Source organism: Leptidea sinapis, chromosome 1 (assembly GCF_905404315.1).
Source record: "Leptidea sinapis chromosome 1, ilLepSina1.1, whole genome shotgun sequence".
Classification (NCBI taxonomy): domain Eukaryota; kingdom Metazoa; phylum Arthropoda; class Insecta; order Lepidoptera; family Pieridae; genus Leptidea; species Leptidea sinapis.
Window position 1 is genome coordinate 24321169 of NC_066265.1, and position 19868 is coordinate 24341036.

At 33.2% G+C, this 19868-nt stretch overlaps 1 protein-coding gene across 6 annotated transcripts in view; it reads left to right on the forward strand.

Annotated features, from left to right (window-relative positions):
* LOC126969419 (polypyrimidine tract-binding protein 2) overlaps positions 1 to 19868 on the forward strand; it is a 583624-nt gene that overhangs the window by 328053 nt on the left and 235703 nt on the right. For 2 of the 6 annotated variants that reach the window (XM_050814844.1, XM_050814868.1), the window contains exon 1: positions 13798 to 14286. The exons of the other annotated variants lie outside the window; for them this stretch is intronic. In XM_050814844.1, coding sequence (XP_050670801.1) covers positions 14284 to 14286 — 3 coding nt within the window. In that variant the 5' untranslated portion in view covers positions 13798 to 14283. Of the gene's footprint in view, positions 1 to 13797; positions 14287 to 19868 lie in introns of those variants that run through there. 6 annotated transcript variants of the gene reach the window in all.

Below are 19868 nucleotides of genomic sequence, written 5' to 3' on the forward strand. Positions count from 1 at the left end.
GCTACCTATTGCACCACCGAAGCTTCTGAATACGATTCTAGATACATGATAACTCTTAAAGGTGCGTGGCGGGCGAAGACCGAATCGGAGGCCCCATGGTGTTTGTCAACGGTTACTAGATATTGCACCACCGCGGCTTCTGAATACAATTCTAGATACATGAACATAGTAATAATATTAAGACAGGTTAAGTTAGATCCAAAAGTTTTGCGGACAACATCACACCTGTCACTCGCAAATTTATGTTCACTAACAAATGACGAAGGTTCCCGACTCTTGATCCCTGATCCTAGTCACTGAACCGGTGAATATTTAAACTTGTGTTCAAATAAATAATACGTTACTTGGATTCACAAATATTTAAGCATGTAACAAACGTCCACTCTTGAGAAATAATGAGCTGAATCAAATATGACAGATTAAATATTGAAATTTTAATCTTGATTTTGCAGTGTCTGTGAACGGGATAGCCGCGGATTAAGTCTTTAAAACGAATGTTTTCTTGTAAAACTATTATTTTTAAAACTTGATATACTACATAAGTGGATAATACCAGTGGAAGGCTCCATTGCGAAGGATGCCGGCTGGATCATGGGTACCACAGCGGTGCCTATTTCCGTCGTGAAGCAGTAATGTGTAAACATGACTGTGTTTTGGTCTGAGGGTGCCGTAGCTAGTGAAATTACTGGGCAAATGAGACTTAACATCTTAAGTCTCAAAGTGACGAGCGCAATTGTAGTGAACTCAGAATTTTTGGGTTTTTCAAGAATCCTGAGCGGCACTGCATTGTAATGGGCATGGCGTATCAATTACCATCAGCTGAACGTCCTGCTCAACTCGTCTCTTATTTTCATAAAAAAATATTAACTGTTAGCATTGTAATCGATTTTAAATAGCGAGGAAGTTACGTGCAATGTAACTGTTTTTTTATTACTTGTGTGGTCAAGGTTGAGGATTGTTTCCGCGGTCTCGACGAATATGATTGAATCAACAGCTCTAGCCAGTTAACCACGTGCAACGTACAGCTGCTGGAATTGGCGGCGATGCAGTGGTCGATGAACAGCTCGATCACTTGGCGTTGCGTTAAGACGTTCATTATGTGTCTTCTACCATATTTATCATGGGGAGTGTTCCTTAGAACTGTTTAATACCACCGAATACTTCCTTCGCATGAATTGCCACAAACTTCGATATATTTTTTTTATGACTATAAGCGACGAGACGATCAGGACGTTGATCTGAAGATAAGAAATGATGAAAATAATGCTTTCACATTACTGCTTCACAGCAGAAATAGGCACCGTTGTGGTACCTACAATCTAGCCAGCAACCTGTGCAAAGGAGCCTCCCACTGGTATTCTCACCTCATTTGGATAATATGTATCATTTCTCCAGAGTGAGGTTTTCAAAGAACTAGGTTGCTTAAGCAAATGAATGCTCTTGGAATGAGTTTTTTTATACCCAGATTTTGTTCTTTTTAAATATTGTTTTATGCGAAACATAATTATTAGCGTTTTAAATAACAATTTCATTTGTAACGTGGTGCAGATATTTTATCTTTAAACAAATATCTTATATTTTAGAAGTTCCTGTGGAGGATCTTTATGAATGAACTTTATGTCTATGATAACTCTATCTTGTCTGTTTTTAATTTATTTGAAATGTTTGAAATTCCAAAACGCAAGCCAATCTGCAGCATAAGATGAAGATACTTTATTCTGTTTGTATGAAAATTTATTCACAAAACTTGTGTGGTCCGAAAGCAGTCCCTCTTAATGACGCGTATGAGGTGGGTAAGTGTTAAATAATTTATAAATTCATTACGTTTATGTTTCGTCGAGGGGTCAGGTGATATTAGTAGTCAGTTCAAAAGGGTGCTTTCTACTTTCAGATGCAAGTTATACGCTAGATCATAATTTTTATATAACATAATAGTACAGAGCTGTAATATAAATTGTGATAACTCTAAATAAATACATATAGTAATAGTAACAGTTCTTCTGTCCGCAAGGAAGAATTTTTCTCATAAACTAATAATCAAACGTAATGTATTTTGAAATTCAAATTCAAATTCACATATTATTATCCAAAATAAAATCACTTATTGAAAGTCAAAAACTACCACCCATTCCAAAGGGAATGCGTCAGACCTGAGAAGAACGGGCGCAATAAACTTAGCGGGCTTCTTTTTTTTTATAAAAATATGGTTACTATGTAAAATCGCGGACGCTCGCTCTATTCCAAACAGGGGTATCATTAAGAAAGTCATTTATGTTACAGAAGCCTTTACCAAACAAGAGTTTTTTAAGAATTCTTTTGAATTGCGTTATACATTTGTTTTAAATATTCTATGGGATCTTGCTGTAAAAGCATAAACAACGCCCCAAAAAGACTTACTAACTCGACTTAGCCGAGTAGTAGGCACTATAAGTTTAGCATGGTCTAGAAAATTCACTTGTGTGCCTATGTTCATGTACATCCATTACATTATCAAGAATATAATATATACTTTCGTCGGCTTTCCCTTAAAGTTGTTTGAAAAGCTTCTGAAAGACTCCAATGATAAGTTACTTAATCCATTGAATGAAATTAATAGAAGTACAATGAACACATTACGATTAATATCATTTAGGCGTCATAATTGAATAGCAAAAAGTTTAGATAGAAGAGTGTTCATCTTCTATATACGGTTGTGACAGAGACCTACTCTCAACTTGACATTCTTGACTGACACTTGAAAAATATAACTTTGGAAATAAATAATAATTATCTGTGACTTTATTGCCAAAGAATATTTTTTTTTAATATTTATTTAAAATACAATGTAGTTATAGCTTACAATATAATAACACTCACTTAAACTTTAGGAAGCTTATCTGTGTGTGAAGCCGCTTAAAATTAAATTACATAATATTTAAAAAGAAAAGAAAAATAATTTTCAATAAATACAGTTATTACAAGATCTTATTTTAAACAAAGTAGTATAGAAATCAATAAAATGTAATATAAAAAATAATTATCAACTAAATGTTAGTAATTACAAATTAGTTGTCTACTTAGGTTACCGCAGATAAAATTATATTAATGAAGGATTTTGTAAAAAGTACTTTTTTATCGATGACTTATAGTTATTTTTATTTATAAAATAATATTTATTTAATAATAATAATATATAATAGTGTAGGATGTACAAATGCGATACATACAAAAAGGATGTTAATTTATTTTTAAATGAAATAAAAACATTAATATGACTGAAAATAATCGAGTGAATTTATTATATAGAAAAACAATAAATTCATCGAATACATACTAAAATAATCATAAAAAATTAAAATTTTAGATATTAGTGATGGTGATTTTCAAAATTAATTTTTGTGAAATCGCAGGTGTTTAAAATTATTTAAATCATCAAATTGGGAGGCCTAAATGTAAAAAACTTCAATTATAAAATTTAAGAAATAAAAATATTGAAAGACCACGTCTTACGGACAAGTCCTTTATTTATTCTGCGAAATTTCACAATTTTGACAGGATAACTTTGAGAACCGGGGTTGAGTATTTGATTGCAAGATGATTAAGGTCAATTAAACATAACTCAGAGATCGTTGAAATACAAATGGAGCCTTAAAGTAACGTCAAATATTAATTCAATAGAAAGATAATGGACTATCTTTGGACTTTGTTATCTTATTGTTTAGATCACCGATTATCTTAATTATTTATTTGATGACACAAAAGATTATTTCATTTGATATTGTCCTTTGAATTTTCACCATAAGATATTTTAATATTTTATTTATATGTAAAATTAATACTTAAACATACATAATAATTAACTAGCTGTTGAACGCTGTACTTTTTTGTTAATTTCAATCAATGATCGCATCATTTCCCTCCGTCATGTAATGAAATTATGTCACGGCAGAACTGTTGCACAGTGCGTCAAAAATTTATCACATGCAATTATTTATACAGAAATTTAATTTGAAATTAAAAAATATTAAGAGTCAATCGAAATGAAAACTATCCTCTTAGATCATTTATACGTCTAGATAGTATATGACAGCTGTGAAATTGTCAAAAAAATTGAGGATGACAATTAACCTCTATTTTATGCAATTCACGCAAACTAACACAAAGTATCATACAAATCTCGAGTGTAAGACGTACCTTGTAATGCACACTAAACTAATATTCCTGGTGTATTTTTATCGGTTGTCTAACAGCAAGAGACTCTATCTAGACGTATAATTATCTAAGACTATCCTATCTCTATAATTGGTTCAAACTGCACACAGTGTGCAAAATTTAACTAAAATCGGTTCAGCAGTATCGCAATACATCTCAAACAAACAAGGTTATTTTATATTTACATTTTTTATATATAAAGATATAAACTACATAATATTAAACATCAAAGTTCTCCGCCGCATTTGTGTTTCTGTCTGTTCGCGATAAATTCAAAAAGTACTAAACCGATTTTCATGTTGCTTTCACCAATGGATAGCGTGGTTCTCGAGGAAGGCTTTAGTATATAACTTGTTAAGTTTTTGTTTACAAGTTTGTATAAATTAACGATATTTGTTGGAGGTGTCGGAAAAAAATAAGCCGACTGGGAGCTTTCAACGAAAACGTTGTCCAAGGCATTTTAGATATAACAAAATAATGTATAGTAGAATTGTGTATCTTATATATGTCCGTGTATCTTATAAAATCCGCGATGGCATATGTTTATCTTGTAAAGGTAACATACTATATCCATTGTTTCATTTTTAACTAATTAAATAATGACAACTTATTTCCTATGATCTTTGCATTATTCCCGAATTTTTACATCTTATTTTATTTTCTATTCACAGAACAGCGTCTGTGGGGACAGCTAGTAAAGATATGAATTTACTTTGTATCACTTAACCAAATATGAATTTGAATTCTAGCCCGAAATAACTTCAATAAGACCGCTGAACATTCGTACCGGAAGCCTTTAATGTGAAATGATACATTACAATAAAAACTAATATAATTCAAAGCTCCTCATTCGCAGAGGTGATTAAACTTTGCATTCATTGGTTTTAATAATTGAAGGTGACGTCACGACATGTGCTAGACACGAACTTAGATCACCTTGCATTAACTATCAAACCGGTTCTCTTGTTACCTCTTAGGGGCCTTACACACAACTATTTAATGACACTTCATCTCTTTTTATTATTTTTATTAGAATATATTTTAGTTATTTCATCTAATAGTTTAAAATCATGGGTTCCAATAGAATTACTATATACTAATTAATAAAACATAATATGAATGAAATATAATCGATATATTAATTTGAGAAAAGTGGTACAATAAAAGGTTGATGGGGCTTACAAATAATATTCCAAAAATCTTGTAATACTATCTTGCTTACAACAAACAAAAATCTTCAGATTAATTCCTTTACTGTTGCTTGAGTTTGCGTTATACGATCTAAATAGTGTGTTAGAAAGCTTACCAATGGCAGGCTCCTTTGCACCGGATGCCGGCTAGATTATGGGTACCACAACGGTGCCTTTTTGTAATGTGTAAGCATTACTGTGGTTTGGTCTGAAGGGCGCCGTAGTAGTTAAATTACTGGGCAAATGAGACTTAAAATCTCTTTTCAAGTTCTCAAGGTAACGAGCGCAATTGTGCCGCTTAATAATCCTCAGCGGCACTGCATTGTAATGGGTAGGGTGTATCAATTACCGTCAGCTGAACGTCCTGCTCGTCTCGTCCCTGACTTTCATAAAAAAATGTTTAAAAAATCGTATTTTTATTTTGGGAATTAAAAAAACAACAAATGGACTAACAAAAAGAAAAACAACGAAGTAATTCTTTTTTTTTTCAAGTACGAAGCCCGAAAATATACCTTTATCTTTTCGAATGGATTTTCTCTTGTGTAGATTTCCTTAGATTTAATACACTGCACATATATCACTAACTATAAGAGCATAAAAAGTGCACATGTATCTCTAGGGGACTCACCTAAGCGTAAATGCCATGAGCAACCATTGAAACAGTGCCTTTTGAATTTTTTGCCTCGATTTATCTATTAGCTTGCTTTAATAAGTAAATTTCCGGATGATTTCATAACGGAGAACAATGTTTTGCCTTGGCTTGTCCGTTATTATGCAAATTTGTATATATGTTATATATATTGCAGGCTAGCGAAACTCTCTAAGAAAAAAGCGATTCACTCGATTGTATAAAACGTGCAGTCATTGACAGATGACGGAGATAGCAGAAATCCACTACGTTTTACGCAACTGTTCGCTTTCAAACTTAGCCGGATTATACTACATGGCGAATCGCGATACTGTAATTACTACTATTTAAAGCGTATGTCAAATCACTGCACGTTTCATACTAAACTAAATTTCTATTTTTACTTGGGCAGTCCCGCCTCTCATTACGTTGTATTTACATCCTCTTTGGTTATTAATTTGTTTTATTTTATCTACGAATTTACAGCCCGTTCACATTAACTGTGCTTCTCGCGTTGTGACGTCACTAGGACTGCTGCGGCACGGTTAGTGAAAACATGAAATTTACGTACTATAATGTTTTTTTTACATGTCAAAAACCTAGCTTCTTCATACTCCAAAATCTCATGTGATAATCGTCAGTTTCAAAGTCAGGCGTACAAAAATAACAACTGTTTATTAGCTGTATTTTTGAAAGAATGCTTCATTATTTTACCATTTTCATAAAAATACTAACTTCTATTCATGATAACATGTATAGTGTATACAGTCACTTATAAAAAAGAGACGGAATATAACTTTTCCAAACTGAATAAACTAAAATGGCGGTTCCATAGTACTTAGCTTCAGACTACTTGAGTTATAATCATTCGCAATTGAATAACTTGATTATTTTCAATTCTTGTACGCAACAGTTAAGCTGAATGCGCAAATACAGAAAAATGAAGTGAACGTAGAGAAGCATTTCATTAAAATAAAATACATTCCGAGAAAATAATAATGTCACATTAAAAAGTACTCTCTTTGAAGACAAGCTAAGCCAGAAAAATGACTAAAAGATAAAATTTAATTGAAACACTAATTCAACTATTGTAGGAAAAATAAAGAATAAATTTAAAAGCTTTTGCTCTACGACTGTGTTTAAAAGAAATGACAGACTTTTTTCAACTTTTCGATACAAAAGTATTTGGAATGTTTTTATTCGCTGTTGGTATTAAGCTATGCTTTGTCGTAGTGATTATAAATTCTAATGTATCAGTTTAATTATAAAACATTTTACATTGAAAGATTAAATTTCAATACTAAAATTTTTGGACGATACGGGACTCGAACCCGCACCTCTCGGGTTACGTCCCAGCGCTCCAACCGTCTGCTTGCCATATAATCCGAAAATCTTGGCATGTTTTATTCAACTCTTAGGTTCTTTTTGGTTTACAAATTTAATTAAAAAAAAATATGGGTAGCACTCCGGAAGTGCCAGCAGAAGTGAAAACTTTAACATTAACGTTGTGCATGTTTGAATATTTTGGAATGGTTTGGGAATAAAAACGCACGAATTACTTTATTTATCAGTATAAAAGTACTTACTTACGTATTACTTTGATACAATATGAATTTTTTTCTTTAAAGTTATTTATTTTCTCAAACAAATTGATTCCTTTAGTTTTTTTTTATGTTAGAAAATATAAACAAATGGCGGTCTGAGTCAGAAGAAGCGGCGCAAGAAACTCTCCCAGAATTCTTTAATTTCGCTTTTTTTAATGAAATATACAATATTTTACTGTCATTGCTATTGCTATAAAATAATCATAATCTAGTCCCAGGCTGTCGGAACACTTAGATATTCAGCTGTGGTGTGGTAGGATTTACGACAGAGCCATTAATTGCGCTATCGTACACAAAAATAACAATTTATATTACATAAAAAATTTAATATTTCAGAACTATAACAATTATTTTACATTAAATATAAGTAGTTTATCTTTCAGAAAAATCAACTTTCATCCAATATAAACTGTAAATTGTATGTATATTTCACGGCTGAGATTCCATCCCTCGACCTCGCGGTGTTTGGGCTTCGCAATCACAATGATTCCAACACTGGTCCTTTGACATCATTAAGTTGAAATAGCCGAACTATAATTAGTTAGAAGTATAAATCTTTCATCTTCAACGACTGTCTTCCGAATTTGCGATCAGGCCACGAGTCCTGACGCGAGTTTAACATTTTACACCCATCCCTAGAAAAGTGGTCGTCGCCGCTAAAGATGTTTTCACTTCAAAAAAAAAACACCACAAATTGCTACAATATATCGGAAGATATATTGTAGCAATTATTTACCAGTGGAAGGCTTTGCACAGGATGTCGGCTAGATTATGGGTACCACAACGGCGCCTATTTCCGCCGTGAAACAGTAATGTGTAAGCATGTGCTGTGTTTCGGTCTGAATGGCGCTGTAGTTAGTGAAATTACTGGGCAAATGAGACTTAACATCTTACGTCTCAAGGTACCGTCTCGTCACTTATTGTCATAAAAAATTATGATATCATGAGTACACGTAAACCACTGACAAAAACAATACAATGTGCTATTTAGGTACAAGATCGTACAGTATTATGTCAAAAGGTCTACAAGCGTCCGGCCAATGTTAAGGCCAGATTACATAACTCCGTAGACGGCGTGGCGGCGCGTGCGCAAGGTCAACGACCGGGGCCTATGTAGGCGGTAAACTTTAATATTGTCTTGCCACTACCTAAATACAGAAAACTGTTGAACATCTTACATTATTTACATCTGAGCATGAAAGTATGAAATTCTAATTACGGTCACGTGCCAAACGATTTTTATTAGAGATGAAAGTGGGAGGTTCCTTTGCACAGGATGCAACGGCGCCCATTTCTGCCGTGAAACAGTAATGTAGCATGGAACATTTAAATGTTAGGTTGACTATTTTAATCCTGTCCTAACATAACTTGGTTGACAGGTATACTACGATTTAAAAAAAACCGACAAACGTGCAGACTTGCTTGTAATAATCCTTTAAAACGAGGTAACTAGTAAAAAATAAATAATATTCCCACGACATTGACTAAAATTTATATAACCTTATTTATTATTTTAATATAACTGTCGTTAATGGTCTAGTAATATTGTTTTTGTAAACATTTTATGACTGTTTACAAATGCTTTTATATAAGTTTACGTAAATATTTTTTTATTTTCTTTTCATCCTATCTTAAATGAGCCAAGCGGCAACTTTAAGAATTGATAGCTCTCATTTGCCAAATTTCGATTTAACGTAGGTACCAATCTTAATTATAAAGGCATTATTTAATATTTTATAAACATTTCCTTCTTATTGACCGAATTGAAAGTCAATATTATTAATGTAAAATTGAAGATTTATATCAAAGATGCTAATCGATGCGTTAAAAGCATAAAAAAATAAATTAAATAAAAGCTTACAGAATAATTTGATATCATTTATAATTAGTAATAAATTGTATTGTTACGAAAAACAGAACTATGCTGCAAGGCATACAAGTACGGACTGTGGTAAAAATATTATATTTTCCAACAATCAACTTTATACCTCAAAACAATTCGATACAAAATCATTTAACATATTTTGATATTTTACAATAAAGTACAATTGTTATTGTAAGTGAATTTTTTGAATTAATCATGGTCATTAATTTATGTACACAGCTAAGCGTAGGCGAATCTTTATAAATTGACTAAGAAAGAATCTTACCTTTTTGGTATTTAGCTGCAATAAAATATCTCTTTTATATTATTATATATTAGTTACACGTTAGTTACTATTCACGGTATTTATGTACTCGCTGTTAGATCATTGAAGACAACTTTTAAAATGTATTTTCTTTCGAACTGATAGTACAGTACAGTAAATTTCATATTAAATGTATCACACATTACACATGTATGTAGTTATAGTACAGTAAATTTCATATTAAATGTATCACACGCATAAAGGAATCCATAAACAATACGATACCGGTTGAAGAAAGAAACAAACGTATGGAGACAAAAGAGGCTGATACGAGCAAACTGGACTACAAGAACTTAACATATTATGGAACTTTTATACGGATTTATAAAAAATAAGTGCCAAATAAGTATATTGCAAATTTCTCGAATTTGCTTCTCAGATACGCTATTTTCTCTAGACTTCCGAATATATCGTACAAATAAAAAATTAGGACAATATAAATATTTTTTTTTATTATATTTGTATATTCAAACAAAACAAATCTCACAACTATATTAGATGTTATAACTATATTTAATAGTTGGGTTACCAGCTGCCCTATTAAGGCGAGACTTACTTTGTAAATTCTGCGCGCCTCTAGGCTCTACGGGCCAAGTGTTCCAACACCAAAATGTTACCCGGAAAACACAAATACACTATTATTACTTTACCTACTTGGATATAAACTGAATTAAAATCAGTATCTCTACTTTTACTTCTCTTACGAATTTGATAAACATGTTTGTATATATATTTATGTACCTCAACAATAATGTTTAATGATGCTCAGAAGCTCAACCATTTCGGATTTAATCCATGATTCTCAAAGCAAAATATAATAAAAGGGAACTTTAACTTTGATAAATAAACATTTGGTAGAATTCGTTGTCTTAATTAGATTATAGTAAGCCATAACAAAAGGCTCTCTCTATAATTCCGATAACAAGATACTTCATTCTGTAAACATACAGTCCTTTTATAAAAATATACTAGTTCTAGAGTTTAATCAGTTAACCTTAACAAAACATACACCTTTGAGTGTAGATAATATTTTTAATATTCTTATTCATATCGTCTTGTATCTTTTCTTTTTTTATTTAAAAAAAAACAATAGTACTTATAATAATAAAAAACTGGATTACTTCTTGTAGTAATTCTAAATTTAGACACACATATCTTAATATGTGTAAATCCAGTGTCCTGATGTTTGTTTCCAGTGAACTCCTACACTAATTAACGGATTTTAATGGGGTTTACTTCATGGAGTGCAGTTTAGTCCAACTTGAGAGATATTTTTATTTCGTTTTGGGACGCATAACTATTTTTATTTCTAGTATTTGTTCTGTATGGACATATTTTCTATGAGAGAATTTAGTGACGCACGGTTTGACAGTTCTGTTGTGAAACAATAATTTCATTATAACAACAGGGAGCATATTTTACGAAATAATTCTTGATGTTATGAAATATTATTGACAAAGTATGTTATTTATTATCTTCAGAACAACGTCTGTTGTGTCAGCTAGTGTGTCTCTATATTTATTATGTTGATGATCCACATTAGGCTTGGGCTACAATAGTACTGTACTGTCATTGAGCCTCGCACAGATACGTATAAAAATTTCATCGAAATTTTTGAAGTTTGTCCGTTAAATAGATAGAAACAGGACATGCTTGTTTGAAGCTTCTAGTTTGAGAAAATAAATAGATGTCTCTTGTCCCGCACTTGTCTTGTCTTGCACGAGAAGTACCGTAGTCGTAAAATAGCTACCTCTTTTTTCAATTTAATTTAAAAACAATCAATTCATAAGGTACAAGTAATAAACTAAAATAAAGTCACTCTTTAATAATAAATAAACAAATTTTATACAGAGGTTATCATATACCGTGGCATAAACATTGAAAATATTATATAGAGGTAACTTTAAGATAACCTGCAGTTAAACAAAATATAGATTGATACTTATAAACAATTGGTTATTTTTAAAAGTGATAAACCTCACTTCTGGGATTTTGAAAACAAAATTTTAGAACGATGCGTTGTTTAGATTTGAAAGGGCGACATCCGAAGTCAATTTCCTAATATGCCAATATTGGGGTTGAGCAGGTTATCAACTGTAAAGTAGATCCTGTAGATGAAGCCACAAACAGAGAGTTGAACAAAGCATACAAGATTTATCAATGATACGTCACTCGAAGAGTTGGCTCAAGGGAAAGATCGCTCGCACGGAAAGCGATACGTTGTGGGTTCGAGTCCAACATATTTCATAAATTTTGTTTCCAAATTTAATTTGATCCTTATAGTTGAATATCTAAGGGAAAACATACCTCAGAGAGATAAACATGAGATGAGAGATAAAATAATTATCCATCTATTCGAAAATCTTATTCTTAGAAAAATAATAAATAACAACATGTCTTCGAATTTAAAAGCATTTTGCGTCAAAACTCATATCGAAAGTACTATTGACTGAAACAGTTCTAAGATATAATGCTCTCGATTCATGTTCTGTCAACAAACCATTTTAGAATCGCTCTTCGTATGTTTCGTTTCTGGAAAGTAAATAGTGTGTGACGTTAAAAGGCGCTTACCGTCCTTAAGCGTATACAAGAAGCTTACTCCGGGGTCTCTCTGATGTCCACTAACGAGACAATTTCCAAAGTAATGCTTTTTAGTTTACATCTAAGTAAGGCTTCCGTAATACTCGTTCTGAAAGGATTTTGAAACGAGATGTAGTTACCGTGTATTAGAAATTGAAATATAAATATATTTAGCAACAACCCTTGGTAAACGTCTTGAAGCTACATCAGTTCGTATAGAGGCTCTGGCACGGGGAGAGGAACTGATAAGAAACTCCTAGCCCATCTTTTAAATCATGTAATAACTTAGCCTATTTAATATAATTAACCAGACAAGAACCATGCTTCATTATCTTAATATATTATATAAGTCCAGTGTCCAGATAATTGTTCCCAGTCAACTCCTAAACTAATGAACGGATTTTAATGGGGATTACTTCATGGAGTGCGGTTGAGTCCAACTCGAGATAGGATAGTTTTTTTTTTTTGGATTTGGGACCCATAATTATTTTTATTTCCAATAATTGTTTGGTATGGACATATTTTCTATGAGAGAATTTATAGACGCACGGTTTGACAACACGGTGAAACAATTTCACTATAACAACAGGACGCATATTTTACGAAATAATTCTTGATGTTATGAAATATTATTGGCAAATTCATAAAAACAGTATTATGTACAGAACAACGTCTGTCTGGTCGGCTAGTCCTCCTACTAAACTACAGTAAGCCTTCTGTGTCAAAGAACCTGTAATATATTTCTTGAAAAGTGTTCAGTGGGTCCTAGTATACTGTCTAACATTTTATTTTAAAATTGAGTATCAATACCTATGAAGGAGCCCTTAACTTTAGCTAACATATAAAATAGCACGTACAGTTTATTCTTTCTTCTTGAATTAAATAAATTTAAATTCTTCCTAAATTCGGTAATAATTTTTCTAACTAAGGATTATAGTTATACATAAGAAATAAAAGAAAAGGTAATGTTAAAGTAGAATAAGATGAGAAGAGTTGTGCATTTCAAATCAAATGAAATAAAAAACACTTATGAATGTCAAAAGTTTTCTTTTTTTTTTTATAATTACCGCCACTTCGGAAAGGGTTGAGCTTTAATGAGGCAAGAATATAAGAAGCAAGAATATCATTACTAAGAATATCTTTTAAAGCAAGACTTTTAGCTTAATATGTTTACAAATTATTTCAAATCAAATCTTTTTACAAATCTAATAATTTGTTGCAATAAGCTGTGTGTACACGAGCGACCCCGGCATTAGTTGCAAGGCGCGGGTCGGGTGCTCTGCTAGAGCTAGGACCGCGGCGGCCGTGTGTCCGGAGGCTGAGCGAGCCAGCGCAGGCGCCCAGGTGAGTCAGGTAGGCCCGCCCCTAGGCCCCGCAGCCCGCGCTTACCTGCCCGCTCGCTCAGTCCATCGCCAAACGCCGGCCTGGCGACTTGTGCTCCGTGCACGCCGCCACTTTCTCCATACTCTCGCGAGTCCTACGCGTCGTTCTCTCGCTTCACCCAACCGTCCAGTTTCCCGCTCCCGGCCGTCACCCGACCCTTCCCGCCCCTCGGACAACTTTCGTGTTACTTTTGATCGAGTTCCCGCGCTCCGGTTGTCTGCTCTCGTGGTGCCGGAAGCCGGTATCGAGAAGTCGGCGGTGCATGTGACCGTCGATAGCTCGGCAGTAGGTCGTGGATGCGGTCTTGAGAAAGCAGTCGAGGCCTCAAGGAGGCCGTCGGCACGCTGTTCCCGCAGCAGCTTGGGTGCGTGTCCTACGCGACGCCGTGCGCTTGTTGTCCGCCGTATATCTTGCAGCAGCCACTGCCGCTTCCGTTGCCAATCCCGTTACCCATAGCCTACCCGATCCAGTCCTTAGACCCCCAACTCGTTAAACACCAGCGTCAGCTGCTCTCTAACATGGTAAGTTTTTCAGAATTTCCCGCCTGTGACAAATTGTTCCAAGTATATTTTTTATTTTGTCTATTTTAAATCGCTATAGAACAACAAAGGTGAAAAACAACATTATTGTTAATTTGAATCTTATAACTAATAAATAAAAAAATATACAATTTTACTACTTTACAAAGTTTATTTGAAAACACAATAAAATTGTATTACAAAAATAAATATTCACAAGTTCAGAACTTTTCACAAAACGAGCTTAAACTTTTATGCACACTTGACTTATTCCCCCAACTTTGAATAGGGACGTTGATCTCAAGTGGAGATTGAAATTAATTGGGCTAGTTTTGATTATGATCACACTCGAAGCTACCTGAACACAGAACTTCCTCTACTATCATTTATACAGGACTTTGCAAAGGGCGTTAATACGATTAGTTAATATTACTTAATCTACACGCACGGAAATTGTTCGAAACTTTGTTGTAAAATTTATGATAAAGATAGCAACTTGATGTTGGCTTCCTTACAAGACATTATTTGGTTCTTAAGCCTACTAAGCTTCAAAGAAACATTGTTTTCATTTTCTATGAAAAACGTTATTAAGATATTTCTGCGTTAAAGGCTGTTAATGCCAAAAAACGCGGCTTGAAATGGAAACGTTTGATGTCGAGAAAATCCAAAAGTTTGATTTGATAAGCTATAACAATATTTTTTCGTATAATTAAAGAAATCTTGTTATATTTACGTGTTCTATACCAAGGAGAGTTGATGGTAGAAGTTTGACTGAAAGTGGACTTCTTATCTAAGTTTTCTCATTAAGTCTCCTTCAAAGGTATATCTACTTTATTTAAAGTCACGATTTTTTTTTATGAAAATAAGGGACGAGACGATCAGGACGTTCAGCTGATGGTAATTAATACGTCCTGACCATTACAATGCAGTGCCGCTCAAGATTATTGAAAAATCCAAAAATTCTGAGCGGCACTACAACTGCGCTCGTTACCTTGAGACAAGATGTTAGATTGAAGTCTCATTTGCCCAGTAATTTCACTAGCTACGGCGCCCTTCAGACCGAAACACATTATTGCTTACAGAGTACTGCTTCACCGCAGAAATAGGCGCTGTTGTACCCATAATCTAGCCGGCATCCGGTGCAAAGGAGCCTCCCACTGGTATTATAACTATGTATGTACAATTTTCACTCGTAGGGTACGTGAGGAATGATTTCAATTACCTTTCGGAGACTATGAATAGCAGCTTTTTATTATGTACATCGAAATGCTCTAATTTACATAAAATACAAAACGTTGCTAGTTCTCTTATCTGAATATGGAATTCATATAAACTGCATATTATTTTAATATTTGCATATTATTTAAATGTTCGTCACGTCTACGAATATTCAAAGTCGCGACGTTATAACGGGATTTTATTTCTCTATTAAAATGTATTGGTTCAACTTATTGGGAAAACCTAATCACCTGAACACAAGTTGAATTTATATAATGTATTGAAAATCTCGCCAGTCAATGCTACTTTAAGTTTCGTTTATAAAGTTTTATGATTTAAAAAAAATTTCAGCGGAAAATAAATATTTTTTTTATGAATAATTAAGGATTATATTTTTTATATGTAAAGCAGTAATATGCAAAATACTATATATTATGGATAGACACTGAAATAAATCTGGAGTGTAGATATTTACAAAAAAAATAAATGGTACAATGCCGGTATTGTTATATAAGTTAAACATATACTCCTATATGGAAGTGAGATAAAAAATCTCAGTTCAAAAGTACTCTACATTCGAATTAATAGTTTCAGGCCATACATGTCGCATTAAAAATGATTTGTAAGTAGGTCAAAATATATCTTTACAAAAGACGACGGCAATATGTTAAAACTAAATTCTTTCTTTGATTTCGTCCGCACAGAATTCGGATAATTATATCCGGAGTACGATACTGTTATAATATCGAGATGAAATCCACTTTGTCCCATTCTGTAATTGTAAATTTCACAATGATGAGGTAAGTTGAAGTCTGTAGGTTTTTAACAAACAAAAAAGACACATTCGCTTTCAAAATATTCGTTTGGATTACAATTACAAGCTTTTATCGCGACCTGAAATGGATTTGTCTTGTCTATATGCATTTATTACAGCGCCTATTTCTGCCGTAAAGCAGTAATGGTAAAACATTAGTGTGTTTCGGTCTGAAGAGCGCCGCAGCTAGTGAAATAACTGGGCAAGTGAGACTTAACATCTTATATCTCAAGGTGACAAGCGCAATCAGTGTGCCGCTCAAAATATTTGGGTTTGTCAAGAATCCAGAGCGGAGCTGCATTGTAATGGGCAGGGCGTATCAATTACCATCACCTGAAGATCCTGCTCGTCTTATCCCTTATTGTCATAAAAAAATTGAAGTCACATTGAATTATGATAATTTTTTTTTAATATTAACAAGTTTCCGCATGGAGATTCGAAAGGTCAACGGCGATAAATATGACAGTGAAATTGATAAATAACCAGTTACCAGTACTAATACTAGTTAAAATGCAGCGACAATTGAATAAATAAATACATTCAAGGAGATTATGAAATGGAAAATTAAACTTGTACATCGTACCACAAAGTTGTGAACGTATTTAGAACAAACAGCAAATATAGGACATATAATACGATGCCGCACGCCATTTGATAAATTTCACCGCAATTTCGCTCGAAAGTCGCTAAGAGAGGCGACCGCGCGAAACGGTACTCACAAGTATGCATTTAATTGCATCCGAAACGTCTAACGAGTGCATTAATTCCATTTCGATTAGCATTAGCATTACAAAAACTACGCGAGTCGTCGTATGACAGATTGCTAATCGAATTTCACTCAATCCTTAAATGTTTTGCTCACGATACACATGAGTGAAATTGTAATCGCATTAACTGATCAATTTGATCACTTTTCATAATTTATTTACATTCAAATTGAATATTTATTGCGATCGAATGCTTGTTACGCGTTGCGAATTTCATTATGAAAATATAAAAGATGAAATCGTAGTCGTGCTATTATATTATAATTCAAGTATATTTTTCTTGCTAATAATTTGAAACATGACTATGAAACATCGGATTCAATTGAAATTATAACTTTTAAGGACATCTCACTTCTACTTGTACTAGTTATTAACTTTCACACGAATAGGTTGTCTTATCTAAGTATTAATATTGTTTTTAAACCAGCACAAAAATAAATAAATACCTTTGAAATGAAGGAAATGGTTACAAAGCACAGTAAAATGTAAGTACCCCAAAACACCATTTACCAGTGGGAGGCTCTTTTGAACAGGATGCCGGATAGGTTATGGGAGCCCCAACGTTTCGATCGAGGGTGCCGTGGCTAGTGGGATTACTGGGCAAATAAGACTTAACATCTTTTATCTCAAGGTGATGAGCGCAATTGTAGTGCCGATTAGAATTTTTGTGTTATTCTAGAATCCCGAGCGGCACTGCATTGTAATGGGCAGGGCGTATCAATTACTATCAGCTGAACGTCCTGCTAGTCTCGTCCCTTATTGTCATAAAACAACACTAAGATACCATCAGATATTGTCATATTATTATAGTTAAAAACAATCACAAAATCAAAACCGTAATAATACAATTGCTATGAACTGAGGGGCCCTGGTTTGTGATCCGAGGTTCTGTGATTTTGAAGATCATTGTATTCAATAGCACGAGGGCTTTATAACAGACGTTAGCGATTTCATGGTGTTGGAATTTCATGGTATTTAACCACTATGACCAACACTTCTAAATTTCACTTCAAAATAATGTAGTCTATATCGTAGTAGTATTAAGTAGTTCGGTTCGCAATTATATTCTTCTAGCAATAAGTGACGAGAATTTGAAACGGTTTGAATAACAAATTAATCATTTTATTCTAACAAGCGTGAAGATTATCATTTGATAGAATACAAAAATAGTTAAAACAGTAAATGTAAAATGTTTACGACTCTTCGAGAAAACTCTATAAATTATATAATTTATATCTCTTTGGTCATCAAGGCCCACTTTTCTCTCGCATCCTCTGTTTCAAATATTTTGGCACACATATTATATAGAAACATAAATATTGTAGTGTTAAATATTAACAACAACATTAATAATTGTTGTTTTCTCTCCTTTTTTACATTTTATCTATCGTTTAGAACTCCAAAAAAGTACTCCAATTTGGGAGATAAAAAAATGACCGAAGCAAAAATATGTTCTTTCCAGTGAATCAAAGTAATTGTGAATACTTTTGTACTAAAAAATATATAATATTAATTAAACAGCATTACATTAGTAGAGATTATTTTTGGTTGTAGGGCCTTAAGTACATCGTACAAGTATTCAAACATATTTTGAAAATATAAAAATGTATCCAATGCAAGTATTTTAAAGCACATGATTATTGATTGTATAAATGATTTTACTTGATAGCGATAAATATTTTCATGAAAAAATATTCCGAACGTTTAAGTAACGCATACATATCTAACCAATTTTTTTGTCAAAATTTGTAGCAACTTTTACCCGCAATCGGGTTAAGTCAAGTGAGGGTAATGTGTTAAGCAATATCTGTATATATGTTTGTCCTATGCCGCGCTGTAGAGACACAATGTGTTAAACTCATTTTATGAATTTTAAATAAATTGAATAGCTCTAATCTTGTGCATGTCCCTTAATTACAGACAACTTTTTGATTTGACATCTGATTTATAAACTAAATGCAAAGGATTGTTTGTATTAGGCATATACTAATCTACTAATTTAAAAAAAATCTGTTTGTTTGTTTCGGTTAATAGGGTGGCTAGATTTCTTTTGAAGGGACTTAAAACTACCTTACAACGGCTACTTTATTTATTATGAATTAGAGTCTCGCGCAAGGAGGACAAACGAATGTACAAGTCAGCTGGTGTTAAGAGATCACAGCCGCCCACATTCTCTTGTAACACCAGAGGAAACACAGGAGCGTTGCCGGCCTTTAAGGAAGGTGTACGCGCTTTTTTTTAGTACCCATGTCGTCGTCTATCTATAATAATATCCTACGTGGACGAAGTTACAGGCGGTTGCTAGTAATGAATAGTATTAAAAGGCGCTTCAGCGTTCAACTTGAGGCATCGATGAATAATATAGGGTCATCGTGCGAGGCCGCTGACTGGAACGGCAAGTGTCTAACGTGTGACTATAAAAACTGGTCCTACTTACTATTTGTATAACAACATCCACTTTATTGTTGTTTTATATTACATTCATAGTTCCACAACTATATTTTTTCCGAACGCTATTTTTTCCCGTAAATAATCACCAACACCTGTGCGTTTTTGCTATTGAAGGAATTAAATGAGTTTTTCTGGCGTTTTCATTTGCATCTTACTCCAATTATACTATCTAATAAACCTTAATATTAATAAACAATTTTTATAGATACCAAATACGATTTTCAATTGATACCGATTTGTATAAGTATGATTTTAAAATATCAATCAATGGCATCTAATTAATTATACAACATATTCTAAGGGAAGTGCCATTGACGACCCCTATAGCCCAGTGG